This window comes from Sturnus vulgaris, chromosome 5 (assembly GCF_052056855.1).
Source record: "Sturnus vulgaris isolate bStuVul1 chromosome 5, bStuVul1.hap1, whole genome shotgun sequence".
Taxonomy (NCBI): domain Eukaryota; kingdom Metazoa; phylum Chordata; class Aves; order Passeriformes; family Sturnidae; genus Sturnus; species Sturnus vulgaris.
This window is the reverse complement of record NC_142247.1, coordinates 4,820,772-4,848,494: the sequence shown is the minus strand read 5'-3', so window position 1 is coordinate 4,848,494 and position 27,723 is coordinate 4,820,772. Positions and strand designations below refer to the sequence as shown.

At 47.6% G+C, this 27,723-nt stretch overlaps 1 protein-coding gene across 1 annotated transcript; it reads right to left on the bottom strand.

Moving 5' to 3' along the window:
• Window positions 1–380: 380 nt before the first annotated feature.
• On the bottom strand, window positions 381–23,963 carry LOC106849410 (sodium- and chloride-dependent GABA transporter 1-like). Its single transcript, XM_014869986.2, has 14 exons — window positions 23,446–23,963; window positions 19,223–19,354; window positions 18,432–18,532; window positions 15,844–15,953; window positions 15,348–15,480; window positions 14,046–14,180; window positions 12,515–12,618; window positions 12,104–12,228; window positions 11,309–11,421; window positions 7,602–7,733; window positions 6,777–6,879; window positions 6,262–6,362; window positions 5,335–5,502; window positions 381–2,653 (listed from the first exon to the last, which is right to left on the bottom strand). The coding sequence occupies exons 1-14, from the start codon at window positions 23,684–23,686 to the stop codon at window positions 2,549–2,551; spliced, it is 1,803 nt and encodes a 600-aa protein (XP_014725472.2). The 5' UTR covers window positions 23,687–23,963; the 3' UTR covers window positions 381–2,548.
• Between the last annotated feature and the right edge of the window lie 3,760 nt (window positions 23,964–27,723).

Genomic DNA, 27,723 nt, shown 5'->3' with positions numbered 1-27,723 from the left:
AGCTCTGCCAGCAATCAAGCTCATTGGCCAAGAGTTAAAAACATTGCCACTGTCACTGATTAGTTCTTCCTCAGGCCTGAGCTGCCCCAATGAAGTTGGAGGAAACAAAGCCTTCCATGGTTTTATGGCCTCACTCAAAAATTGAGTCCAGTGGCCATCACTCACCTGTGCCACCCTCAGTCTGCACTTGAGGGGAGGGAGATTATGGGACCTGGATGCACAGACAAAAGCAGGTCTCTAATAAGGGTCATTACTGCAAAGTTTAGAGCTTTAACACATTTTTTGAGCACAGATGTCCCTCTCAAAGGACATTCATGTTTATAAAGAGTGGTTTCCTTATTGGCCCGGTTCATAAAAATAGGTGAAATTGGAATAGAAATTTCCAGCTAGTGGCACAGACAATTAAGGGAAAGGAAATATGACATGTCTGTAACTGGCTGAGATTAATGGTGATGAGCTATGATTGCAGCTTTCAGTGTTTGGCTTTTGGCTTTACAAGACCAAGCCTATAAACACAGCATTTCCTCATGTCTGTTTAACAACCACGATTTTTTTGACACAAACACTGTAACAATTACAGGTGGGACAGGGTGTAATCTCAGCTCAGGCTGCTGAAGACCACAAAACACGCACTTAATGCCCAGCAGCCATAACTGCTGAGAATGATGAGTACAAATACAAATTGGTTACATATCTGAAGCCACATTAATCAAGATGCACCAATGAGTTGGCAGGGGACCCACTCCCAAAGGGGTCTGACTTTACCTTTCACCAGAAAATTTTTCTTCTTTCTGTTACTGCTCCACAGGCTGGAAGATTGGCAGGAGAGCAGGCTGGCCCATGCTCTGGTGAGTGGCAGGGACAAGCAGCAAGGGCCAACCTGCAGCATTTTGAAGCTGCTATTGGAGAGCAAGACAATTGTTCAAAGGCTCATAACTCACTCATCTGTCACCTGCAGCAGGACCCCTGGGGGACTGCAGTGTGTCACTTCTGAGACCAAACTGTTTGGTAGGAAAATGGGTGGGACGTACCTTTACTTGAATGCTCTTTTATGAGTTTGTTGATTCTGATCTGAAGCTGGGAGCGTGGGCAGACCTGGCAATGCTGTGCAATAATCAGCACTAAGTCACAGCATGTGTGCTCATCAAACACTCTGTGCACAAGGACAATCTCTGTGCGGGGTCCCTGGGAGGCTGGCACATCTGGGAGCATCACTGTCACACCTACACGTGGTGCTATGATGAGCCACCTCCTTTCACAAAGCTTTACAACCAAGAAATAAGCTGCTGTTGTAGGATGGCTCTGAAACACTTCCCAGCTATCTTCAAGGTGTTGCACTCCTCCAGCACCATTTACAAGAGCTCACAGCCCTCTGTGGTTTATGTGTTGGGAGTTGGGATGTGCCAGTGACAGCAGCTGACTGAACAGGCACTTCCCAAGGGAAATCAGCACTGCTTCACAGGGGTGGGTTTAAGCATGGTGGCCACATCCTGCCAACTGCCTCAGGAATTCTTGCCTTCCACCAGCTGGGATTTAGGAGTGGCCACTTCCTGAAAAAGATATAAACTGAATCATCCATGGAGATCATGCTCCACCTGATTGTTTCCCACCCAGGGACACAGCCAGAGAGGGTGCTTGGCAGGAACTACCCTGCTTTATCTTGGGAGGAGATTTGCACAGTGCTGGAAAAATCTCTTTATCACACAGCCTTGACTCTGCATGAAGCTTGTTGTGGTCAGTATGGGAGATGTGAGCAGCCTGTAGCAAAGAGCCCTCCATTTACCCTTTTAGCTGCTTTTTAGGGTGAGGGTGTGGCTACTGCACACAGCTACAGAGGGCAGGATGCTCCAGAAAAGAAAGGTTGACTGCTCCACTGGGCTCTGGTTCACAGTGCCAGCCCCAATGAATGCAGTAAACATGTCTGGAGAGTGTGCAGGGATGAAACATGGCACTGTGAGCAGCACACACTGCCCCCAAACCCTTCTTCAGGTGTGAGGTGATGTCCTACAGCTACCAACATGCAGGATTCCTCACTAGAATTCCTTGTTCTGCACTAGAATCCTTTGTTCTGCACATCCCCTCCAGTTATGTGTTTGCTGGTGTTTTATGCTCCATCAATCAACAGCCATCTGAGATTTGAAGCTGGTGACAGCAATCTCTCTGGGGTGAAACACATCTGTGTGCTGGGGGATGCTCTGTGAAGTTTCGTATGGAAAGGCAAGAAAAACAGACAAGTGAATAACAATCAGCCTAAGCTCTCTAGAGACACCACCTCTCTCAGGAGGTGGAAGATGTGGGCACCAGGTTCTCCTCCCCGAGGGCCTGCAGGATGAAGGTGGTCACCACACAACGCCCTGGTGGTAAGCTTGTTCAGGGCCTTGGTCAGCCAAGCAGGAGGAAGAGCCATGAACAGGCTCCTCCTCTAGGTCCTCTCTTGGACAAGCCAAAACCACTGCAGAGCCAGGGACAGCGAGCTGTGCCACAGGAGCTGGAGGGACAACGTTGAGTGAGCAGCTACAGGGCAGGGCGAGGAGTTCAGGCTTCCCTCCTACACAGCAGCATCCGAGATCCTCCCGTTCAAAGACGTCTTGGGCTGGAGGCCGTTGTTCTGGGCGTGCACATCTGGCCTGGGCTGTGTCATCTGCTGCAAACGCTGCCCGGGAATGAAAGGAGAGAGGATGTCAGCCAGGGCTGGGGGCAGCAGCTGAGGGTTGGGACCCTCGCCCCGAGGTGACCCTGGTTGCAGGGTGAGGGGATGGAGTGACTCCTCCAGCAACATTTGGCAGCACCCCAAAAGCCTCTGAGAGTCACCTTTGCTTTGATGCTGCACAGAGCACAGCAGCTCCTCCTTTTATCTGAAATAGGGGGAGCATCCTGATAACGGAGGCAAACTGTTACCAGGCAAGACCAGCTGCAAGGAGGAAGAGAGAGTTGCAATGCCACAGGCTTCAGAGCAGACCTATTTGCCAATTAGCGTTGATTACAAAGCATTACTAAGTAACTACAGCGGGTTAACAAGGTTAGAGTCTGTGCCTTTGATGCAGATCAGAACATCCACCTGCACAAACCTTTGCACAGCAGCAATTCCTGTCACCCTGAGCTAATCAAACGAAAATTGCAGAGTCAAGTAAAATGAAGCAGGAACCCAGGAAAATATGGAGGGGCAAATCATTACTGGAGGCGTGTGGATTGAGCATCAGGAGTGATGAAGAAGAATGAATCACTTTTGTCAGTCAGGGAGGGACTGATGCTGTGCACTGCAGAAGAAAATGCAGAGGAGGATTAAGCCTGACCTGAACAGACATCACAAAGACAGGTAGACTCTCTTTCCAGAAAAGGGAAACAAACTCCTACCCTCCAATACCACTGAAGTGGCTGCTGCTGCGTGAATTCCCTGAAATGTTCACTGAACTGCTTCTGCCATTCATGGTATTTTTTTCCCCTCTCACAGTCATGCTCAGTAGGATCAAAAGGACTTGTAATCTTGCCTGTCTGTCAAAACCACTTTATTCAGGATTGGCATCTAATTTCCCTCCAGCTCCAGCTCTGTTACAAATTAATCCAGGATCTGTGCATATAAGAGGCCAAAAATTCTCTCTGTCTCTCTGATACCAACACATACACACACAGATTAGCCTACTTTCTTCCTGCTGCCATCTGCTGCTCACTCCGAGGTCTATGAATGATTGAGAGGGGGTCTGGGTCTCGTGATGTTTGTGGGCAATGTTAGAGGAAGAGTCAGAGAGGGAGGATGCACATCAGCCACTCGTGCTGCTTACTGGTGCTGATGGTTTGCACAAGATACTGAGGGGATGGCTGGAAACACACTCCTGAGCTTCTCTCCAAGGCCCTGGGGCAGCACAGGAATACACAGCACTTTGGAAGGGTTATGGATAGAACTGGCACAAGCCTTTGGTCAGGAGGACCAAAGCTACTCCTGAGAGGGTGCAGACCAGTTTGGGCTTCCCCAGATGCTGTGATGTGCTTTCTCCATCTCCAGTGGAACAGGATTGAAACAAGGCAAAGGGCTGAACCCAGACCTGTACTTTCAGGCTTCCCTTCCCCCCTCTTCCAACTCACATTATAAGTGAATTAAGGAACACTGTAAATGTCTGAGAAAGGGCCTACTGTTGGAATTGCACTGGCCTTCAACCTAAAACCAATAAAGTGGCTTGACATAACACCCTGGCTTGAGTCCTGCAGGAAGGACAAGTGCTAAACCCAGCTTCAGATGAGAAACCAGAAATTGAAAGGAGATCTGAGATCCCAAACCCACCTGGTTCCCACATCAGAGCCCATCCAAATGTAATGCTCGGAGGAAGAAAACTCAAATCCACCTGCAACTTCACCTCAAAGGCAGAGAACCTGAAGCCGACCTCAGCCCAGTAATTCCAGCCACAACTTTTTTGAGTCAAACGTTGTTAAAAATACAGCATCCCTAAAAAAACCTCATGTGATTTAGATGGCATCTGGTTGCTGTTCCAGCTGGGCTGGCAAAGCCATAAATCAACACTCCTGGGGTAACTTCCTACAACTGTAAGCACTGAGCCAGGGGTTTGGGGCACAGTGCTCTCAAGGCTGAATGTCAACACTGTAAATAAAATCTTAACAGTAAGTACTGGGTATGACATAGAGACTCATGATTCACTGCTACATAAAATCCTGCTCAAATTACTAAAGATGATGTTTTAAACAAGACTGTTGTGGTGGGTATTGTGGGTCTTTGTTGCTTCCTAACCCCTCAGTCACTGAGTGTTCCCTGAAAGGCACATGACAAACCACCCCTGTGTTTGTTTCTGCTGCTAGCAGGGCCTAGCCTGAGACATTTCAGGATTCAGGCTTGGAGGATGCTGATCTCCCTGCTGAAGAGTGCCAAGTAAACATGCTCATAGCCAGGAATCATCAGGAGCTGGGATTTCTCTGGGTAAGAAACCTCAAGGACTTGTCCTCAAACTCTTCCATGGCTCCAGTAGCCCATGCCAAAGGGATAGTCAGGGGAGGAGGGCTCCATGTTTGTGGTCATGATCACACAAACCTCAGTGAGGAACAACAGACAGAAGGGTAGACCACCTGAAGGTTTCCCTGCCTGTCCAGCAGAGCTCCCAGGGTTAGAGGTGTCCTGCTCAGCCGTGCTGGCAGCAAGCCTGTGTCACTGGAGGCTGTTCAGTGCCCTGGGACTGATCTGAACCCTCCCTGGGGGGGATGGTGCACAGAGCTTTCAGCACAGACCTGGTGGACTCTGACACCTCTGTCAGAGCAGGGTCTGCTTGGTCCAGCTTTAGTTCAGGGGGGAGCTTATCCTGAGCCAGAGCAGGGTGGTGAAGCTGCTCCTACCTGCCGGAGAGTCCCTGCTGAGGTGAAGAATGAGTAGAGCATGTACCCTGGGATCAGAACCATGGAGGACAGGGCCATGAGCCAGCCAATGCCTTGTCCCCACGCAGGATAGACGTATTTTCCCAGTGTCAGAGGGGTCATTTCCACCACGCTGAAGAAGAACACCCCCTGAAAAAGAGCACCAGCCATTGCAGGGGAAAGCGAAAATCAGGGTCCAGCCATTCTTTGCTTCATTACCCTCTTAGCTCCCAACAGCCTTACAGGAGCCCAAAAGCTCTTTACATAAGTCTAGATTCTTCCAGCCCACCAACTGGTAATTTCATATAATTTCTTCTTATCCTATGTAAAAAGCTGGAATTGGAGTACCCCTGAATTCCTTCTTCACTAGACTACTCAGACAAGCAGTGCCCCCACAGCAGCTCCTATGCAAGTAAAGAGCTTCCTCACAGCTGGTCTCAGGAGTCTTCATCTTCCTATCCCTGGCCTTGTCACACCATTCCCTGCACTACTGCTGGAAGGGCAGGTACCTGCAAAGGCCAAAGTGCTCTGCAGTCAGTTATCCTGCATTTGGTGATAGCATTTGTTCTCATAAGCCTGTCAGAGGCTGAAGCTGGAGTAGCTGAAAGCCAGAACCAATAATAGCTTTTTAAAGCATTAAATTATTTTGCTTATCATCTGGCATCTCAGGAAGAAAAACATGAAGAGCTGATGGCCCCATTTAGATTAAAAGTAATAATCTAGAATTTTTAATGGGTGATTTCCAGCAAGCAGAGTGAAAGAGGCTCCTGTATCCCTTTACCCATCTCCAGTCTGCCTGGGACCCCCTTGCACCAGACCTGTGCTGGGTGGAGAACATAGTGTTTCCCTACAGCCCATCTAGAGGCCTTTCTAGACCCACTCCTGCACACAGGATTCCTCAGGTCTTACCAGGCAGACAAGAGGTGTGAAGAAGGCCCAGCAGATCTTCCACCAGATGCAAGGCTTGTAGCCAATCATTTCTTCAATGTTCCTGTAAAATCTGTTCACACCTACAAGAAGAAATGAGCATTGAAAAAAAACAAAAACATCTCTGCATCGTGGTCTTCACCTCTTCTCATGGCAGAGCCCAGGCCAGGCACAGCAAGAGGGTGACAGTGTGGCAAGAGAAGCATTAGCTGGAGGGGATGGGGTACTGGGACACAAATTCATGCTAACAGCTTCCATGTTCCTGGTGTCCTCTTGAGGGCCCAGAGGGAAGGACCCTGGACATCTGCCAGTCTGTGCTGGGGTCTTTGTGATGGCCTGGAGAGGTGAGATGACAGCCTTCCACTCCTGATTTTCTGAAGTTATCAGTCTAAGCTATTTTCAGTTGCAAAATTGTCATTGTCTTCACTGGCTGTGGCTTTTTCAGTAAGTCACCATGCCCAGGGAGAAAATAAAGGAACAAAGTGTTTTGTGCTTACCATAACACCAAGAAATTGAGATGGTCTCAAAGAAGACAAGAAAAAGAAGACACATGCCACTGGCTGAGTAGTAATCAAACAGCTTGAAGACATAAATGCCACCCTGAAAAGACAAAAACAGGGTCAAGGAGTTCAGTTACAGATGATGACCGACAATATCAGCCAGCAGCTTGGATTGCTACTGAACATATCTGTTGGTTTAATGTTAATTTCCTTGGACAGTAGAGCCACTATTGCAATGTTTCCACTGGAGTATGGTTCCCAGCAGCAAAACTGATGTGCTCTTGCAGACAATTAGCCAGCCTGTTCAGGCATAGCTGAGGGTGAGGAGAAAAGAGGAGAAATTCATTAGGATCTCTTCTACTTCTCTGCTTTAGAAGGAGTCAATTTATTCTGCTTTGCCCCTCCCTGGAGTTTTGCATTGCCTCCTCATGGGCCCACATTGTTCCACAAATGGTCTCCAGACCAGTCAGCCCTCACCTCCTCTCATGTAAGCCTCAGCTTCAGCTCAAGAGGTTCAAGTCCCCAACAGACAGGTTTTCTTTGTGTTATCTTAACTCTTTGCAGCAAGCATTCCCTAAATTTGGGCTCTGTTGGCTTGAGTCCTTATTGCAAACAGCAGAACAACAGGCCAGACTGACAATAGGATGATGGTAAAAATTATGGAGGTATCCTAAGTCACTTGAGATGTAGCAGTGATGAGCAAATCACTTCATCCAGAATAGGAGAAATGCTGTCACTTCTCCCAAAGCTTTGGTGGTGCTGTGCTGTGTCAAGTGGCCAGAAAGGTGTCAGGAATGGAGGTACAAACACAGCCATCTGTACCTGGGTGATATTGGAGAATCCAATGAGGTAAGAGATGAAGCAGACTACTGCAATGAAGATCTTCTTCCTGGCTCTTAGGACTCGAGGATACTCATCCATCAGGGCTGTAATGAACCCTTCCACAGTGCAGAACTATGGGAAAAGGCATACACCAAGGATATATATATATATAAGTAACTTAACCCACACACATTTAACTTCGATGTTGAGAATCTTAGTGATTTATGGACTCTCCAGACTCTAGGAAAGAAAGAGGCATCTCTGCACAAAGTTGGTTTGAACCATCTTGTGAAAATTCATCTCTTTCTCCCCACTGAATATAGATGGAGCTAGGAGCACCAAAGTTAAATACTTAAAAATAGCTGAGATAAATCTCTGCCTTTTGCTTCCCATGAAAAGCCTCCTGTTTCTTCCCACAAACTCTCTAGGGCCCCCCATCACTGCCCTGCTCCCCACACTGCCAGGCCCTGTGCCAAGTTGTGTATCTGGCTGCTCATGGGACATGTGCAGGACCTTTATTGCTCTTCCCTTCTTGCTCTCCTCAGCCTGTGGCAACAGCACTTGTCCTGTTCAATGATCTAAAACATTCAATAAGGACCTGCATTACCCAGTCTCGTGTGCATTTGAATAACATCTCTGATTACCCAGTCCTTGACTTTATTTCACTTTTTGAAGCACACAACATTAAATGCATGTAGCACACCAAAAGCCTGTTCTCACAGCACATTATCTTTCTAGTGGTGGAAACCCCTGGATGGATTGTGCAGAGCTGCACCAGGCACAGTACAATAACGCTGTCTGCACCATAACACATAATGAAATCTCCATGAGTGTTGCCTTCCAGTTTTCCTACTAGTTCTGCCTTCTGGCACAAGGGCACTTTGACTGTATATATGTGAAGTGCATCCTTCCCTCCTATCTCTTCACAAATTGTGAGATTTCCTTTTATATCTCGCTCCCAGAAACTACAAGTAACATACCTCTTCTCAGAGAGCACATCATGCCTCCAGCAACAACCCTGGGAATTTATGAGGGCAGCAAACTGGCTTCCCTGGTCGTGCTGAGCAAATGTACAAGCTAGTGCAATGAAAATGAAAGTGGTTTCATCACTTTTTGATCTCAGGGACTTCCCCGTCCCTGTGAAGAAAAAAAGCCCCAAGAGTGGAGGTGGAGATCTACAGACCAGAAAGAGCAGCAGAGGGTTGGGAAGATGTGTGGAAGAAAAATTGAGTGTCTGAGCCTATAGCTGGGCAGGGATGGTGGAAGAGCTTGCACACTGCTGGGGCTGGCTTCCACGTGGGCCAGAGCAAGGTAAAGGGAGATGTGCATGCCCAAGGTTTTATATCCATCCCTATGGAAAGCCAGCGTTCCCAGAGCATCAAAGCTCAACTGCTTCCAATTGAATCTTTCATAAGCTAAGCTTTTTATGTTGGACACAAGTGCCATTAAAGCATCTTCTGCTGTTCATGCATGGGTTAAGCTGCCTTTATAGTCATTGACAGTGAGCTCTTCACCCCATCCCACCTGGCTTGTTGTCTGGAAGAGTCAGGACTGAGCTGGCACCACAGTGTGAACAGATAGCATGACTAAAAAAAACCACTGTTGAAAGCTATTCCTTCCACATGGATGCATGGCCAGAGCTATGGCAGGGCCAGGGGATCTGAGACCAGAAAGGGAAGTGCATTTGGAGGACAACAGCCCTGGTCAGAGGCAGAGGGTGGTGTCCAGCAAAAAAGGAGTAAAGAAAATGATGCCTTAGGTAATGGGATGGAGTAAAGCTGACAGCCCTCTGGTGCAAGAAGAATGACTAAAACCAGGGAATGCACAGAGGAAAGACAGGGAGATGGGTGATGAGGAACAGAGCTACAAAATGAGTTGAATTCTCTTTGTCTCCTATCAAAATTAAGTTCCTGTGTAATGGATAAGGTGGAGAAACAAATGGTTGTATATTGCTTTTTCTGGCCATGGAATAGGCAATAACCTTCACACCATATACTGAAAATTGCCTCATGACAGCCTCAGACTTCATAGGGGATGCAGCCTGGAGGAGCCTTACCTTTCTAGCCCCAGGGACTGCAGCTGCTTGGCATGGGGCTCACTGTTCCCAGCTTACACACCAAACCTTGGCTGCTTGCACATGTAGGCACCTGAATGAAAGCATGCTGCTTTCAGAGTGGCAAGGAGCTGAGCACTGGTGCATCCTGTTCTTGCCACTGCAGTCTGCTTTCCAAAAATTTCTGCTTTTCCCACCAACCCCCTCCAGCCACAATTTTTAGCACATATTCTTCTCTTCTTCATGCCTCACCCCATGATATTTCTTTCCCAAGCATTTAATTTCCATTAACTTCTCTCTTTTGCTCCTTTTCCCCTTTAGCGTCCTAATCATTACACAAGCTGCTGGGACCAGTAATCTGGGCTTGGGATTCAATACAGGTGTGACACCTCTGTCTGAAGGACAGTCTCCTCCACCTTCTCCCAATGTCACCAGCTTGCTATTCCCTTCTCAGCCACACAGAGCACCCGTATTGGGATGCATGGACCCGAGGGGAGTTCGACCACGGCTGCCAGATGTGTGCTTGAATGAACCAGAGTTCCAGCATGCAGACAGAAAGCTTCCTCACATGTACTTAGCTGTACTTTTTAAAAGCTTCTTTTCCTTTTGATGGTTCATTTTCCCCCCAGCCTCTTCCTCCAGGCAATGACAGCCTCCCCAACAGACTGCCTGCCCACCAAAACTGGCTGTCAGAAAAGATGTGGCGAATTTCAAGGGGTATTTTAAAAGCAAATGCAGCAAATTAATTCCATAGAGTGCTTAGAGTGTCTATTGTCGAACTATTCACCAGCACTGAGTGAATAATCCATGCAGATAATTTTTTTTTCTGTAAATGTAGTTTCTTTCAGAACATTTAGGTATTATTTGAATTCTGGTCATTTTTCTAATTAATGTCTGTGGTAATGCATTCATGAGCTTTATGAAGTGTTTATGAGAGTGTGAAATGATTGCAAACCGTATTTGGTTGATTAGATTTTCCTGGAAACCAGGTGTGACATTTCAGGAATAGGTTTGAGTCTGATTGTGAAGTAGGCTTGGGTTTATGAGCACTACCTGCAATCCAAGAGAGCATCCACTCTGTACTGGTGGTTTGTGCTGCAAGAGAAGAGCATGTGGGCACAAGGGAGGATATGACAGATCAAGTGCAGGTTTTTGCAGGAACCTTTGATTTTGATGCACTCAAAAGGAAGGCATGCAATTCACTGCTTCACTGGATTGCTACTTTTATGCTGAATTATCAGGAAAAAAACAGAGAGAATTGGTTTTGGTTTGTTTTATAAGGGCTCTGAGGGGGCAGGGTGGAGACCTTTTGCTACATATAACTGCTTCCTCCTCAAGTATCTTGTAAAACTTTGCCATCAGGTAAGATGGCAGAGCAGTCAGGGTACCAGCCTTTTCCAAGGCATGACTCTTTCCTTCTGCCAGGATCTATCCCTGCTAACCCATGGACCAAGCCAGGGAGCTGCAGCTCTGCCCAGGGTTGCTGTTGGCATCAACAACAATGCCAAAATGCTGCAGGAAAGCACAGCCCTCACGCCACGAGAGAGTAAAAACCCACTCTGCTCAGGGCTGTCCCAAGTGCAGAAGGGGACAGCACCATTGCACCTGAAGACATTTTTGTATCTTCCCCCAGTTTGTCCCTGGGTTGTCTCACCTGACTGTCCAGACCCAGCATCATCAGCATGGAGAAGAAGAGGATTGACCAGAGTGGGGACAAGGGCAGCTGTGTGACAACCTGTGGGTAGGCGAGGAAAGCCAGTCCAGGGCCTGCAGCAATGAAAAGAGGGATGAGCCCATGTTTACAAAGAATTTAATGGGAAGTCTGAGCTAAGGGCCATGGTTAAATAAGAGAGACAAAAATTACAGCCAAGAACTCAGGGGTTTCCATATAGGGGCTAGGGACACCTGGGCCTTTGTGCCCATGATACCCCAACTCAGTGGGAGACACAGGGATAAGATGGGGAGACAGAAATGATTGGAGAAACAAGTCCTGCAAGCAAGAAAGTCATCAAACTATTGCTCCAAATGGAGCTGGAGCACTTTGCTAGAAAAATAAACTGATATTCAGAGCTGGTTATAACTTTCCTGGTGCCTTTTGTTTACCATCATAAAATGCTGTTTCTTGAGATAAAAGCTTTCTCTGGAAAGACAGCAATTTCAAAATATGTCTTTGTACAGAAAGACACATCTTGGTTAAAAATTATTCTGCGATCACAGTCTCAAGATTCTGCACGAAAAAGGGACTCCAAATTTTGATCACGTCTACTGAAAACACAGGTAGTATCTATTCTCCATAGGAAGGTTTCACACAGCAAATGGCCTAAATATTTCACTACAGCAAAATAAAACTTTAGCATGACTAGTCAGGAAAGACCCAAGAGCACCCCAGGCTCAGTTATAAATGGTTCTCACAGGCTGCTGTTGCAATTGAACCTGGGTTTCTGCTTACCTGAGGAGGCCAGCTCTGACACCGACTTCTTTGTGATGTGTGACATGAAGCCAATGATAGAGAAAATAACAAATCCTGCAAATATGCTCGTGGTGGAGTTTATACAACAGACAATAATGGAGTCTCTGGAAGAGAGAAAGAGAGAAAAAACTCCACCTGCAGGTCTCTACCAAGAGCAGAGGGTGGGGTTAATAAAAGACCAAACCCTGAGGAAAGCTGGTCCTGTGCCTTGGATGGGTAGCACAGGTGACATACTAAGTGTCCTGCAGGTAGGGAGCCCCTCTAGAGATCACACCTAGGGCTGCATGCTGCCAGCAAGGGGACAGCAGAGATCAGGCAGATTCACCACAGCCCCCTGCCTCACCCGTGAGCACTCCCTGCCACACAGGAGGATGGAAAAAAACAACTGACCTGTAGACATTGTTGTGGAAATGGTTGTAGCTGCCCAGAGCGATGAGGGAGCCCAGCCCCAGGCCATAGGAGAAGAAGATCTGAGTGGCTGCATCCATCCAGACCTGCAGAGAAGGAGCCAGAAGAGGAGTGCAGCAGAAGGAGACTGTGCTGCAGGTCCATGTCCTGCACAGCTCAGTGCAGGGCTAGCAGGGGGACTGGGTGCACACTGTGGAGCTGTGTGCTTGGATGTACAGCCCACTGGGGCCCTGAGGAAACCCTGTCAGCAGGGCCAAGGCAAGAGTTTCTTCCTTACATCTAATCTAAAGCTATTCTCTCTCAGTTTAAAACCATTCCCCTTGTCCTATCACTACATGGCCTTGTCAAAAGTCCCTCTCCAGAGCTTTACTGTAGGGCCCTTGATGTACTGGAAGGTAGGGGATCTGCATGCTCCCTATATGTCAAGTGTATCAAAGTGCAGCCTGGCCCAGCATCAGACACACCCCTGTCTGATGGGATGGATGTGGATGGATGAAGGGTCATGCGTTTCTGAACAGTGTCCCATGCAGATCAGAAGGGACTTTTGCACTTTCCGAGCCTGTGTGTGTGTGTTTGCTTTCTCACATGTGCCCCCGAGGGTTGCTGCTCCACTCAGAGATCCACACCCTTCATTTCTCTTCCACTAGCATGTCTTTGATTTTCCAACATGGAGCTGTTTGTGCAAACAACTGCAGAGGACAGCTTGCAAAGCTGGTCCCAGTGCCTTAAGGTCTTAAAGTTTAGAAAGTTCAAGAAAATGAGGCAGATGTTTGTTTCTCAATTGCATAGTATTTACACAACTCTCTGGTCTTGAGAGCCCTGTTTCCTGCATTAGAGCAAATGCAGTTGGTAGCACAGTTACAGAGAGTGTCCTGAAAGAGGGATCATTGGGACCCTCACTGGGAAATGATGGATATCCAGTTGTCCCCACTCACACAACTGGTGACTTTGGAACCATAGGAGTATCACTGCTGAAAAACAGAGTTTGTGTCTCCTGAAAAACGTCATTTTTGCAAGTGTCCCTGTTCCTCCTGGGTCTCCTCTCTGCTTCCAGTGACCAAGAACACATTACTGGCCACTACTCATCACTCAAGCACTTCCAAAAACTGCTATTGTGTGTGCTGCTGTGCTTGTATCTGAGGTCCCCATGCCATCACCACATTGTCCTCTCTCTGGGACCAGCAGAACAAGATCAGACCACCAGCCCTAGGACAGTCAGTGAAATAGGACATTCCCAGCCCAGAGGGGAGGTCCCTCTGCAGGATAACTTCTGACTCCCCATACCCTGTGGATAACTGTACTGCTTGAGTACAACAGAGCTGCTGCACAGATTTCCACCCACGAAGGACCCATCCCTCAGTTTTGTCTCAGCCTATGGGACATGGGTCATGAATACTTGAACAGGGTTATTCCAGTGTTATTTTAAGTACTTACAGTATTCATGAGAAGTGCCTGGGGAAGCCTAATGCAGAGACAGCTGGGAGATAAGAGCTTTCCTCACTAGGCTACAAACCTCAGAGTCAGAGAGCTTCCTGAAGTCAGGTGTGAGGTAGAAGAGGATCCCCTCCTTGGCTCCTGGCAGTGTGACTCCCCGGAACAAGAGGATGAAAAGCATGAAGTAGGGGTAGGTGGCTGAGAAATACACCACCTGGAAAAGACCCCATGGGAGAGAAGCCATCAGCCCACCAGTGTCCAGGAGCTCTCCTGCCCACGGTGTCATGGAGTCTAGCATGTTCTCCTGCGAGGGGGACAGGCTCCCAAGCACAGCCACTTTCAGCAGCATTTCCTTGCATTTGCTGTCCCCTGTTCCCATGCTAGTAACATTTCTGGCTGTTTGAGGTTTGTCCCGGCCAATGATACACAAGGACACACTAATCACAAAAGTAGCATGGCAAAGTCTGAATGGAATGCCCAAAGACAAGGGAATTGCACAGGGATAATTTTAGTCCACAGAAGTAATCCCTTTAAGTCATCACATCATTTTTTTTGCAGAGCCAAAGCTGGTGTTTCTCTACATCAATGCATCAAGCAAAATGAGTTGTCTTGATTCCACTGCTTTCTTTTCAGCACTGTTTCAGGATCTTACAGGTATGTGCCATCCCTCATCACAGGGCCCACACCAGTAATCACCAGGGCTTTGCTGTGGCTGTGTAGCTAAAGCCTGTTTGAAAGCCACTGGGGAAGTTAAGAGCTTTGGTGACCTACCCCTGAAGTGCTTCTTTCTGATCTCTCCTCTAGATTATTCCTTTCATAATAGTGTCCTGCTGCACCATGCTGTGCTCTAAATAACACATCCCAGCATCTCAGCACCGCTGTTTCATTAAACAAAGCAATTACCTTTCTGCTGTGCTAGCCTGGAATACTGCACAGGGAATAACAATGGGCTTCTCATCTGAAAGTCTCCCACCAATATAAAAAAGGCAGGTGGGAAATTTTCTAGGGAGATGGTGAGATTTTTTTCCACCAAAGGCAATTTAAGAGACTGTGATTGTCAAAAGGAAGAGGTCACAAGAAGCCTTTGCTCTCTCAAAGGGCTGTCCCAAAGTGGGAAATACAAGTAATTTCTGAAAATGCCTCTTCCCAAAAAGAATGTGTGCTCAGACCCTTACAGGCAAGAGCTGTTCTCTACACTTGGAATGAAAATCACCATAAATATGGTAGCAATTATTACAGCCATGAGAGGTAAATGTCAGGAATTTAATAGTATCTGCTGTGATTTTGCCTCTAAACATTGTAGACAAATAAAATGGAGTCTGAAGGACACTGGGAGCAGCAATGAGAGGCAGCACCAAAAGACCCAGCCCTCACACTGTACCTTGCCAGTCCACTCCACACCCTTCCAGATGGAGAAGTAGACCAGCAGCCAGGCCAGGGCCAGCGTGCCAGCCAGGGGCCAGCGGATGGTGCCAGGCTCCCCCAGGCCTCCAGACATCTGGTGCATGTTCCTCCTAAGGGTGGGAGACACTGTGTTAGGAGGAAGTCTCACAACCAAGGGCAGAGGGATTGGGAGCTCCCAGAGGTGGCTGGAGGGTGAAGGGCCAGGTGCAGACAAGAGTGAGAGCTCACAAATCCCTAGAGAGAGCTGAGGTTCATTGTGATGGGATAAAAGGAGGCAAAGAGAGGTGGAGAGGAGGTTTGCCTGCCTGTCCATCTGACCTGCACCGTGCATGCCATGCCCACCATGGCCCGTGGCTGGCTGTAATGCCCTCCTGCCAAAGCTGCCCAAGGAACCAACAGGCACAGCCCCGGTGGGCAGGCACAATGACCACGGGGAGGGGGTGAAACCTGGTGTAGGCAGGCTGGGGACATACTCCCAGAACTCGGTGACAGCGCTGGTGAGGTTGGTGGTGTCGTTCAGGGAGTAGTTGGAGAAGCAGCGGTCTGTGTTCCAGGCGTTCCCACAGTTCTGCCACGGCAGGTCCTGCACCAGCACAAGGACAGCAGGGTTATCATTCCTGTAACACCTCCCGAGTGAAATCTGGCTTCTTTTAAAATGAAACCCCTGAATTTATTTTTTTTTTTTGCAAAGAGAATGGGCAGCTCCACTGGATGAGCATTCCCTTGTAGCTAAAATAATGGAACAATTTTCCAAAATACAATAAATTGTGACAAGGATTTTCCAGGAAAAAATATCATGATGTGATTTGAGCAATGCTAGGTAGCTCTGATAAAATGTTAGCAATTCTCCACATAGAAAGACAATTAATAATTAATACCTACAAATTAAAATATTATTAAGGGATATTGTGTTTATAACCATTACAGCTTTTTGCTAGCTTCACTCAACAAGTGGCTAGAATTTACTGCACAAAGAATAAGCAGTGATTTGTTTCTTATGTTTCATTTACACCAACTTCAATGCTTAAAAATTAACATGGCCCTGAGAATGGAGGCAATGGGTTGTCTACATAAACAGACTTATAACACAGGCACAGGAGTTGTTGTCCAGGACAGTAGCTGTTTCATGCTGTACATTGCCCTGATTATAAGCAGCACAAAGGGATTCCTGGGAAATGTTTACACTGTGCATAGCACTGTGACAGCAGCCCAACATTACAGACTTAGTGCAATCAGCTCTGGCACTGCAGGCAGTGCCAGGGCAACATTCCATGGCTGAGCCAGCCCAAGGAAAGGAGCTCAGATATGTCTCCATGAGCAGCTACCTCTTTTCCCAAGCACAGTGCATGTAGATAAATGCAGAGCAGCTATTCTGAGTGATTTCCCTCTGCAGATAAGACCTTAGGCTGCAGCTCAACAAAGCTTTAAGAAGATGTTTGATTCCATCCCTATTCTTCCATAGACCTCTTCAAAAATATTTTCTGTTTTAAGTGCCTTGTGGCATCAGTGCCTTTAAGTACTGCCTTCACTGCTCCATCTAAATCAGTTCACTCCAGCAGACGATACCTATAAATGTGGTATCCTGGCAAAATGATAACTATTGCAATGGTGGGGGTGACATTCCAGGGGCCACCCAGGCCACTGCACCCACCTGGTGATTTCACTGAGGACTTGCTAACTGCTCTGAAGAAAAGAAAATGGCTCGAGCAGTGCTGCACAGCAGCTCTTCAATGTCTGCATGTTAGAGAAGTGGCACAATTCTCACAAGGAGGGGCAGGCTGGGGGACAGTTTGCTGCTGCTCCATTTCCTCTGGATTTCAGAGGACAGAAACTGCAGAAGGCAGGCTGGGTTCCTATTATAGATCAAAATACTCTCAGTCAAATTTAGGAGGTACAGGGGACAGACATCAGCCTAGCTTTTTCATTTGCACCTTGGGTCCTTTTGGGAATTTGGAATTATTATCTCTGGTAAAAGAAAAGGTCTTGAGCCAAACACCTGGGTCTGCCTATGTACATGCAAGCACAGTCACCAGCTGGGTCTGTAACACCTGAATGTACCAAAGCCTCATCCTAAGATGCATCCTGCCCAAGGTGTAGTTGGGTTACTTTGGAAAAGACCTCTGTTTATTTGGGAATCCCTGAGGGTGCATCTAATCACCCACAGTCAATAATTTTGTTCTAGATCCAGGACCCTACAGTGATAGGTGGTATTGGTGGTAGAAGCACAGTTGGGAATGCCAAATAGAATGATTCAGCAAAAGCCTTGATAGATACTTGAAATTTTTGCTGGAACAAAAAGTAAAACTGGATGTACAGTGTCCACACTAGCATTTCAGGGTTATATCTAAATGACATTTAAGAAGATCCTGTTTGAGCCATGGGGTTGATGTCTTTAAGGCTGCAGGTTGCTTAGAGAGTTACATTAAGGAAACTTAGCAGTTTCTGGGCTGAAATAAATGATTCAGCTACCAAGAAGTTAACATAGGGTGTGACTCTAACCTTATATGGTAGAAGGCCCTGCTATGGAAGAGGAACCCACTATAAAACATAACACCAAAGCACACATTAAGGGACAGTCACAAGCAGATGTCTAGATACTTTCTGAATCAGTTTCCCAGCAGAAGAAAAAAAACCCGTGGATATCATTTATCAAGAGAAGAATGAATAAGAACTAATTAAGATAAGGAGTACATCCTGAGAAATAAGACCATGATGTGACAAAACCTGAGAGAACCAGTTCTGGAAATGTGCAGCTCAGATTCTAGCAGCCCCAGAAATAAAACAGGAACACAGGGTGAGTTTTAAAGACTGATGTGAGTGGGGAACAGTTCCTGCAGAGGGGATGGGACCATCCCATCACTACCCAACAGCACTACAAAACTGCCTCTGGGGCTGATGAACCTCTTCAGGAAGGGTCTAGCACGATGCTGATAAGGGTTCTTTGCACAAATGGCAAAGAGTGGCAGCTAGTTCCCACTGTGGGTCATAAATCACTGCCCATAAGTGGGAGTGAGGACCCAGAGCACAGCCAATGCTATGCTGCAACATGTCCAGGACTCACCGCAGTGAAAGAGTTGAAGAGATAGTAGAGAGCCCAGGCAATGATGACAATGTAGTAGATGTTCAGCCAGAAGGACAGAACCATAGCTGCCAGTCCCACACCTGCAAATGAAGGCAGAAAGCAGCATCAATCCAGGTCTCCAGTACCCGAGAGAGCTCATGGGCATCACAGCAAGGGTTTTTTTGAAAACCAGGAAAAGGGAATTGGCTCATCCACACAGAATGTGCTGAAGCTGCACTGTGAGCTGGTCAGCAAGGGAGGCTCATTCCCTCATGTCTCTCAGCCACCCATTTCCACTGGGGGAACAATGCTACATTTCAGTGTGCTACTGATACTTACATGGACAGAGCTCCATGAAAACAGAATCTTGTCACTTCCCTGGCAGAATTGCACTTTCCCACACCTAAGGCATTTCTAAATCACCCTTGGCTTCTAGAAAACAGTTACTTCAAGCATGGCAACAGGTTGCATTCCCATGCAATTGAAGTAAGCATATGTAGGGAGGCTTGGGAAGACAAAGGGGCTTCTGCAACCAGAGCCCCTCCATCACAGTCCATACTGCTGATAAAGTCCCTTGTCACCACAGAAAACTGCTTGAACAGATCACAGTGATGTTAGTGACTGCAGACATCGAGGTCAAGGACAGCTTGATAAAGACAGAAGGGAAAAACCCTCCCCTCACCTGCCACCCCGTCCCAGCCCCCAGGGATTTGCTGATTTGCCTTCAAACCATTAATGGGCCTTTGCCTGTAGTTACATGCCACTGCTGTCACAAACATGCAGCACAGTACCTTTGAACATGGGTGCCAATCTCCACACTCCTAGTCCACCAATAGAGGTATACTGGCCCAGAGCAGTTTCCAGCAGGAAGAGAGGAATCCCAGCAAACACCAGCGTCAGGAAATAGGGGATAAGGAAGGCCCCTGGAAGAAGGAGCAATGTTATCAGGCAGTCCCCTCTTTGATCAAGATGGAAATGCCTCCAGCTGCAGTTACTTGCTCTGCAGCACCCATGTGATGAGGAGCAGCCTCTCCCAGAGGTGACAGTTTGCAGCTGGAGTTGGTGCATGCAGTGAGTCTCCCACTGAGGTCACTGCTGCCTTCCCCTTATCACTGTGGGTATGTACAGTGGCATCACTAGTAATGCAATGCCAAGCTCACTTTGTTAGCTGTTCAGACAACGCTAAACCCAATCTGACAACAAACCCAAAAGCTTGGACACTGACATTTGTAACTTGTTGATGTTTCTGTCTTACCTGCAGAAGCTTTCAATTCTTCTTCCTCTTAAGAGAATAGTGCATAGGAATATTTGGCATTGGCCACTGCTTTCTTTGTTTACAGCTGTTTCAGTCTTTTAAGAAAACTGTGACCAAGTCTGTATTGGCTCTTGTAATAGTGCTGTATACCACCCCAACTGTGTTTTAGGTTTTACCCTTAAAATTCCTAGTGAAAATATTATTTTTCTCCATGTCCCTATGGAAATAATCTTATCACTAGAAAGGAGGTAGAAGAGTCATTTACTAGATATATTACTGGCACCCAGTTTTCAGAAGAGCAATTAGAATAGGAGAGCCTTGCTGTGTGATTGGAAGGCTGTACAAGTTCAGGTCATCCTGATTTCTAGGACGTGGGACAAAGCCCATTTTTTATCTTTCTTATGCATGTACTTGAGTGGGCCATCATTTCTGAGGAGGACAAACTTTTGCAGAGGATGCTGGCTGGGGACAGAGGGAGGACGCTCAGTTTGCCCAGAAGAAGCTGGACGTGTTCAGGACACCACTGATTCCTGCACTAACCTTAGGGCTGAGCTGTCAGTCTGAGTCTTCTTCTCCAGATAATTGTGGGAAAGCAAACATGGAGCCAGCCAGCAAAGCCACTCTGAGAGCTGTGGCCCAGCTTGCACCCGGCAGAGCCAGGCTCCAGCAGCTGCTCTCCAAGGGCAGGGAAGCAGCCAGGCACAGCCAGGGATGCTGGCTCAGGGGACATCCAGCTGGGGACATCTGCCTGCCAAGCAGGGAGCTGAACCCATCTGGGAGATGCAGGTGCCAGCACCCGGCATGGGAGTCCATGGGAGGCAGCAAGCAAGAGGAGCTGGCAGTGGGTGGTGGGGAGAAAACACTCCCTGTGCCAGCAGCTCGGTGACCATGAGCCTGAATCACCAGCTGGCGTGCAAGCTCTTGGCTTCACCAGCAGCCTGGCACACAGGAGAGAAGAGCTTTGGGCATCACTGTGCCTGCTCAGCAGCCTCCTCTGTGCTCGCTAGACAGCACAGCCTGCAAGGTCCAGCCCCCTGAGAGCCCTGCGGGAAGCCAGTGTCTGCTCCAAGGACACGGCTGCTGCCACCCTGCTGCTGTGCAGTTTGGAGGCTGACCTTAGCAGCAGTGCAAGTCTCCTTCTTGCTTCTGTGCAAGCAATTAATGAAATTTGGCTGCAGCTCTGACGATCCTGCACTTCTCATTTACAACAGGTCAGGAGGATTTGTAGGTGAAAGATCTTATTTGACTGTTGGGAGGAAAAAAAACAAATAAACTTTTGGACACAAGTCTTTTATCCTGGATTGACAAAGATTCTCGAGAACAGTGGAAAATCTACAAACCAAACCACCTCCTTGAGCTGAGCGCTGTTGGCAATGACACTGCCGCTTTAGAGGGCCAGGTCGCCAAGCAGGCATGGATATTATCCCCAGGTCCTGCAGGAGTCATGGGCACAGCTGGACACATCCAGCTACGTGCAGGGTCAGCAGGGAGCCCAGGCATCACTCGGGGTGAAGCGGACGGGCCGAGCGCTGAGCTGCTGCCGTGCCCCAGCTCCCTGCGCCGAGCAAACCAGCCGTGAGCCGATGCGGTGTGACAGCGCTAAGTGACACGACAATATTTCCATTCAGTTCAATTCGCCTGTGCGTAATGGAAGCAGCCCACACTGCCGTGCTCTGAGCAGCGCACATGCAGGACGCTAAAATTAGAGTCGCACCCACAGTCTGCTGTGCTCCGGGGCAGAGCCCAGGCGGTGCCCGCTCGGTTGCGAAGGAGCTGCCGTGAGCTCGCAGCTCCGCTCGGTCCCGGCTACGATTCCGGGCATCAGCTCTGCCGCCCGGCCCGGCAGCTCCGCTCCTTCAGTGCCGCTGCGGGAGAAGAAGGAGCCATCCAGCCTGGCACGCACGGCACGAAGCGGCAGGAAAGGCAGGATGTTCGGGAGCAGGCAGGGAGCAATTCCCGCATTTCATCTGCCTGGCTGCTCCCTCTGCGTGCCCGCAGCTGCCAGGGCAGAGATCACCCCGTGTGCCATTGTTGATGCTAATAATAGTGCTCCACACCTCCGCAGCACCCTCTGTCCTCGGTTCTCGGCTGACTTTGATTGTAGGATCGATTTTAGCTTCACAACACCCCTCATCTAATTATAGGCAGTGTCATCTCTACCTTTATGTGTGAGGAGACAGTCACGGGGAGGACAGAGCTGATGTGAGACTTGAGATGATGCAGCAAGCACAGGGGCAGACGCTGGCTACAACCAGTGCTGGGAACTAGCCACGGGGGAAATGTCCTATGAGGAGAGCTAGCAGTCAGAGAGTGGCCAGACAAAGATGACAAACCTGTGCCTTGGCTCTGGCATTGGGGGCACAGGCTCCCCGGGGCAGCCCTGGATGCTCCCATAAACCTCACATTTCCACCTCTCCACAAAACCCAAAGAAGCTGTAGATGACCTGTCCCTGAAATGTTCATGGGCAGGTTGGATGTGGCTTTGAGCAGCCTAGTGGAAGGTGTCCCTGCCCTTGGCAGTGGGTTTGGGACTGGATGATCTTTAAGGTCCTTTCCAATATTTCCAATATATTTCCAATATATTCTACTATTCTATGAAAACAACATGCTCAGTTAGAAAACTTCTTGTCAAAATCGCTAACTTTCTGGTCTCCTGCTAGGACTCACTCCACATGCTTCAGAGAAAGGGCCTAGATAGCCTTAAATGCTATGAAATGAAGTTAAATGGACATTGTTTCAGGGGGCAAGACCCTTCTCCTCTTTTCCAGGGTTGGAGAAGAGCATCCTACACTGCCTGCAACAACAGAAATGGGCTGGTAATACAAGAAATTATGAGAGCCAAAGGCAAAAGGAAAATAACAAAGACATGGAGAAGAAACATGAGAAGAGTCCCTCAGCAGCATGAATGAGTGTGGCACTCGAGACAGGGACTCCAGGCTAGGAAGAGCTAAGAGGGAAGCAAAGAGCAATGTGGGAAGACTAGCAGGCAAAACTTAGATTATATGTACAGCCTTAAAGGTGAGGAAAAGGGGTTTGGACTTGTGTGGGAAGTCTGTAAAATGGTTCAAGGAAGTGAGCAGCTCTTCAAAGGGGAGAAAGGAAGGCTATTTTAGTAACAGGCACAAGCAATGGGGGAGCTCAGCATGGAGTGAGAAGAAAGAGTCTCTGCTCTACTGACACCTGCCCATACTCCCCTCTGCAAAAGCATCTCCCTGACAAGGCTGAAGAAAGAGCACCATTTTAGAGGGGAGCTGAGGCACAGAAGTGTGTTGTCTGACTTGATCCAAGATGGGCAGAAATTCTGTAGCTGAGCTGGGAGAACTCCCTTAAGAATACACTAGACTGAGGAGAACCCCACCTTTAACAGATGCAAACTGGATTCTCTGGAGGTGCCCCAGAATCCAACTGGATGCCTATTTGTCCATAGCCCTCCCTGTAAGTAAATGAGGTCTCACATGATTTTTTTTCTTCACTCTTTTTTTTTTTTTTTTTTTTTTTTTTTTTTTTTAGCCCTGCAAATTTCAACTACACAAGCATGATAGAACTCAAACTGCTTGTTTTATTTCTTTGGACTGTTTCTTCCCAGCCTGCACTTGCTAGTAAAGCCCAGAGATCACTGAAACTTGTCTCTGGACAACTTAATAACTCCCACCATGTGGGAGAGCTCTCAGCTGGAGGACCACTCATTTCATTTGCCCAGACCCACACCAAACCAAAAGCTGCTTGGGGACAAGGCTGCTCATTTTACATTTCTCTCACCTCCTCCATTTTTGCCACAGAGATAAGGGAAGCGCCAGACGTTGCCCAGCCCGATAGCATAGCCCACACAGGACAGCAAGAAGTCAAATTTCCCCTTCCAGGAGCCTCTGTCTGGGATCTCCTTCTTCTTCTTCTTGGTGCTCACAACCTCAGGGCTGATGGGCTCTGGCTCCTCCAGGGCTGCCTGCTTCACCTCGGAGGGAGAGTTCAGCTCCACGGAGGTGTTGTCCATCTTGCCCATGGTGACTCAGATGTACATCCACTCTTGCTGAGTGGCTGGAGGAGCAGGAAAGGCAGCTTCTGCCCTGGCTGTGTGAAGACAAGATGGGAAGCACTGGGCACAGCTCCTGGTGAGAAAGGAGAGAAAGAAAGTGTCCTGTGTCAATGTAGTGTGTCAGACTTGGTTGTTAGCATTACATAACAAATCCCTCAACTCTCACCTTATCTTCTTCTCATCCCAATGCTCTGCAGGAAGAGCTCTGGAACCAGTAGGCATGCAGCAAAATCACAGGTTCTGAGTGACCCACCACAGAGCAGAGAAATATATCTGTGTGTCTGAGTGACAGTGGAGAAGGGCACGATGAAGGTGCCACAGATCCCAGGTCTGGGGTCCAAAACTAAGTGCAGCAGCCACAGAGCCATCTGAGAGTTTGTGTGGCCCAGCCAGTGAAGCACAGCTTTGCAGCAGCACCTCTGCTGTGGACGTGCTCCACTTGCAATCCCGTGCCTTTATTCCTCACCACAGCAGCAGCACAGCCGTGCACCTGGCAAGGGAATCTCTGCTCTGCTCTGCTGTGCTCAGCTCCTCCCTGTGCACCACCTTCCATGTGGTACTGCAATCCCCAGGTGTATTCAGTTTGTGCTCACAAGTGACTAGAGCCAGCCTGTGAACCACTGAAAGCCCACTAAGTCAGGACTCCAAAGGCCTGATGATTAATTGCATGAGTCTGACTAAAAAATTTAATTAATACCTGCATTGATTTTAGGCCCTGAGAAGTATATAACCATCACACCAAAACAATTTGGAATGAGAGCGAGAGCAGGCTATGTTACTACTCCTGTGTCTAACCCAATATTGCACTCGTGTCTTGAAAAATAAGTGCAGTTCTCTCTTGCTGTCACACAAGCTGTTACAAAGTCAGGAAAAGGCATGGAAGAGAGCCAAAAGGCTGCTTAGAAGTGTGGAGCAACTTCCATGCAAAGAGAGTATAAATGAAATAGGATCCATTGTTCTGTTGAATAGGTCGCTGGCAGGGGCCTATAAATGTATCAGTGTCATAGAATACAAGTATTCACCATTTCTGACACAAGAACTGCAAGAGATTAAACCATGGCCAGCAGGTCGTAGGTTCAAAAAGAGCAAGAGTTGATACGGTAGAAAATGTGCAGCTGTGGAGCCAGACTCCCCACTGCCAGGACATGCTGGATGTCGAGAGTTTATGACTTCAGAACAGGAAATTAAGGGGGTAAATAATGGAAGGAAAATCCACCAGAATCCACTGCTGCAATTCTGCAAAACCTTGAGTTGGAAGTTGCTGGAGGTTGAGGGACTGTTCCAAGGAAATGACACTCTCTACTTTTCCTGGCTTTACCCTCTCCCCTCAGCATCTGTCCTCAGCCAGTGCAGATGACAGGATTGGCATGGGGTTTGCTCTCAGCTATGGGAATGCAGGTAGAGAACAGGACTCAAAGCACTGCTCAGCTTGTGACTGACATGGATATGTTAGCCAGAGTAGTCCACAAGTCTTGGCAAAAAAAACCAACCCAGAACCTTAAAAGAGGAATGCAGAAGATAACAGTGTGCTTAGCACGCCTTGTTTGAGAGAAATCATGCAAGACCCTAGGTGCCTGTGCAGGTCTGTGCAAAACTACGATTAAGCAATGTTACTTAGTTACATAAATGTTTTGGTTGTTGCTATTTGTAGCTATAGCTGCAAAGGTTTATATGCTGATGTGTAGAGTCAATAAACTGGCTTCATGCCTGCAAACCGTGGAGACCCCATCTCTTCTATTGGCACTTCCCAGCCCATTTTACAGAGATAAATTTAATCCTCACCAGGAGTTGTGAGGGTGATCAGTGCTACAATCTACCAGAAAAGTCTTTTGACAAAAATGTTCATAAATGCAAACATTGGAAAACAAACAAACAAACAAACAAACAAACAAACAAACAAAAACAAAATATCAGGAATATATATCAGGATGAAACAAATCAATGCTGTAAAGAGGTGTCATGCTCTAGCAGTTAAAACTTCTTCCTCTTGGCAGTCTAGTCTCATAAAGAAACAGTACCCATTTGTCCCATGGGATGTTCTGGGGACTCATTAACTAGAATTTCTAAAGTGGTCTCTTAAGTCCAGGCTCAATGACGGTATGATTCCTGCTTACTACAGTGGGTATCCCATGATTATAGCAGGTGGATTTTGTTCCCCCACAGAATTCATCACTGAGGTTAGAAAAACTCTGTCGACTGTGAAGGGAATGGCTGAACCAGGAAATAACTGTAATTCCTTCTGAAAAGTCGGTGGAGAAGCCAGAAATCCCCTTGCTGTGGGACAAAGCAAAGTAACCAAAGTCCCTGAGCTGTGGAGCCCACACTGAGCCTCACCCTCACTCTAGCTCCAGGATGGTTGCAGTAAGCCCAGCAGTAAAGTGGCAGCATGAAAATGGTTTCTGGGTAGAAGAGATCGTTTCACAAGGCCCATAAAGCAGCTGCCAGAAGAGACCATTGCAGGACACTCAGAGCAAAGGCTTTGGTTGACAGATCCCATTTCCATCCTACACCTTGTGATAGCACTGTCACACCAGCTACTGGCTTCTCATTAAGGCAGGGAGAAAAAGATTATACAGACCACGTAGAAGGAAAGTAAAATAAAGAAACTTTATAAATCTATATAGAAGAAATAGCACCAAAACCCGTGGGAAGAACTCAGAGCTGGGCTAAGTCAGGGTAATTAGTTATGCCTGGAGACATAACAAATTGGACTCAGCAGAAGTAATTTAGACTCACTTCTTTTCTGTAGACAAAAAATTAGAAGGTAAGCTGCTGTCTTTAAAAAGTATTTCTATATCCTGCTCTCCCTGTGCTCTTTTCTCTGCTCCTGTTGCCACAGTTCTGGAGTGATACTGCAGCTAGAGGGTCACACCTCATATTTCCTGTACTTGGGGTAAGATGATAAAGGAGCAGCAGACCATACTTTCTTCTTATCTGAAAAGTGAGGTGCTTCATCTCCAGCTCAGAAATAATAAGCTAGATTTATAGAGGTTTCTTCACAGTCAAGAAATAGAAAATCAGGCAAGAGGATCCCACTGAGGATCCATCCCACCTACTGTTCTCTCTACAGAGATGAATGATTAGGACAGAAGGGCTTGTGCATGTCCCACAGCCTGGCTGTGCCATGTCCTTCCCCAGACACACAGCCCTGACCAGCAAAAACACAGGCAGCAGTCACCCCCGGCCAAGTGTTTGAGTCCTGTGTTGCTCACATGGTCCTACTGGGACAAAATGTCAGCCCCTCCACTTACCCACATGGGTCTCATCCAGCACGAGCACAAAGCTTTGTCCTGTGCTGACAGCCCAGAGAGAGCAGAGTCAGTTCAGCAGCTCCCTGTCATGTCAGATTATTTGTTCTGAAAAGCACATGGTGCTTTGGGCACAGCAAAACACCTGAAGGACTCAAAATGATAATCAATAAGAGCAGAGCTACTAGATGGAGGTGGGCTCTGCTTTGCAAGGACTTGAAAACAAGGTCAGAGAGTTTCAACATGACACTATAGCAGGTTTCTCATTCCACTTCTTCCAAATGCACCATATTCTGGAGCCAGAACTTTCCAAGCAATCAGTGAAAGCTAATGCCATAAATTCCTGGCAGTAAAGGAGTGACCTGTGTTTCACCAAGTTGTGTAGAAGGTCTGATCTTCTGTTGCTCAAGTCAATAAAAACAATTGCCTGGTCCCCAGCAGATGCAGAGCCAGGCTGAAACACTCTGGCAAACAGACCTTCTTTTCTTTTGAGGGATTTCACTTCAAATAAGAAAATAGCACTGAGAAAGTATTGCTGCCACTTGAAACTCTGCCTCCTGAAACACTGCTGCTAACAACAGTGACCTTTTTACTTTCCCCTGCTTCAGCATCCTATATTAACAATCTCCTCAAATTTGACAGAAACCAAAAATTTCAAGAGCACAAAATTGCCTGAAATGAAACGGCAAAATGATCTATGGAACCATATAAGAAATACTTTCACACACCTCCCCACCTCTTATTTGTCACTGATTT

Coding starts and splice junctions, on each gene's coding strand:
- LOC106849410 (XM_014869986.2), bottom strand. CDS start 23,686: ATGGGCAAGATGGACAACACCTCCGTGGAGCTGAACTCTCCCTCCGAG. Junction 19,355..23,445: donor CTGTGGCAAAAATGGAGGAG/GTGAGAGAAATG, acceptor TCCTTCTTCCAG/GGGCCTTCCTTATCCCCTAT. Junction 12,229..12,514: donor TTCCACAACAATGTCTACAG/GTCAGTTGTTTT, acceptor TCTCTCTTCCAG/AGACTCCATTATTGTCTGTT.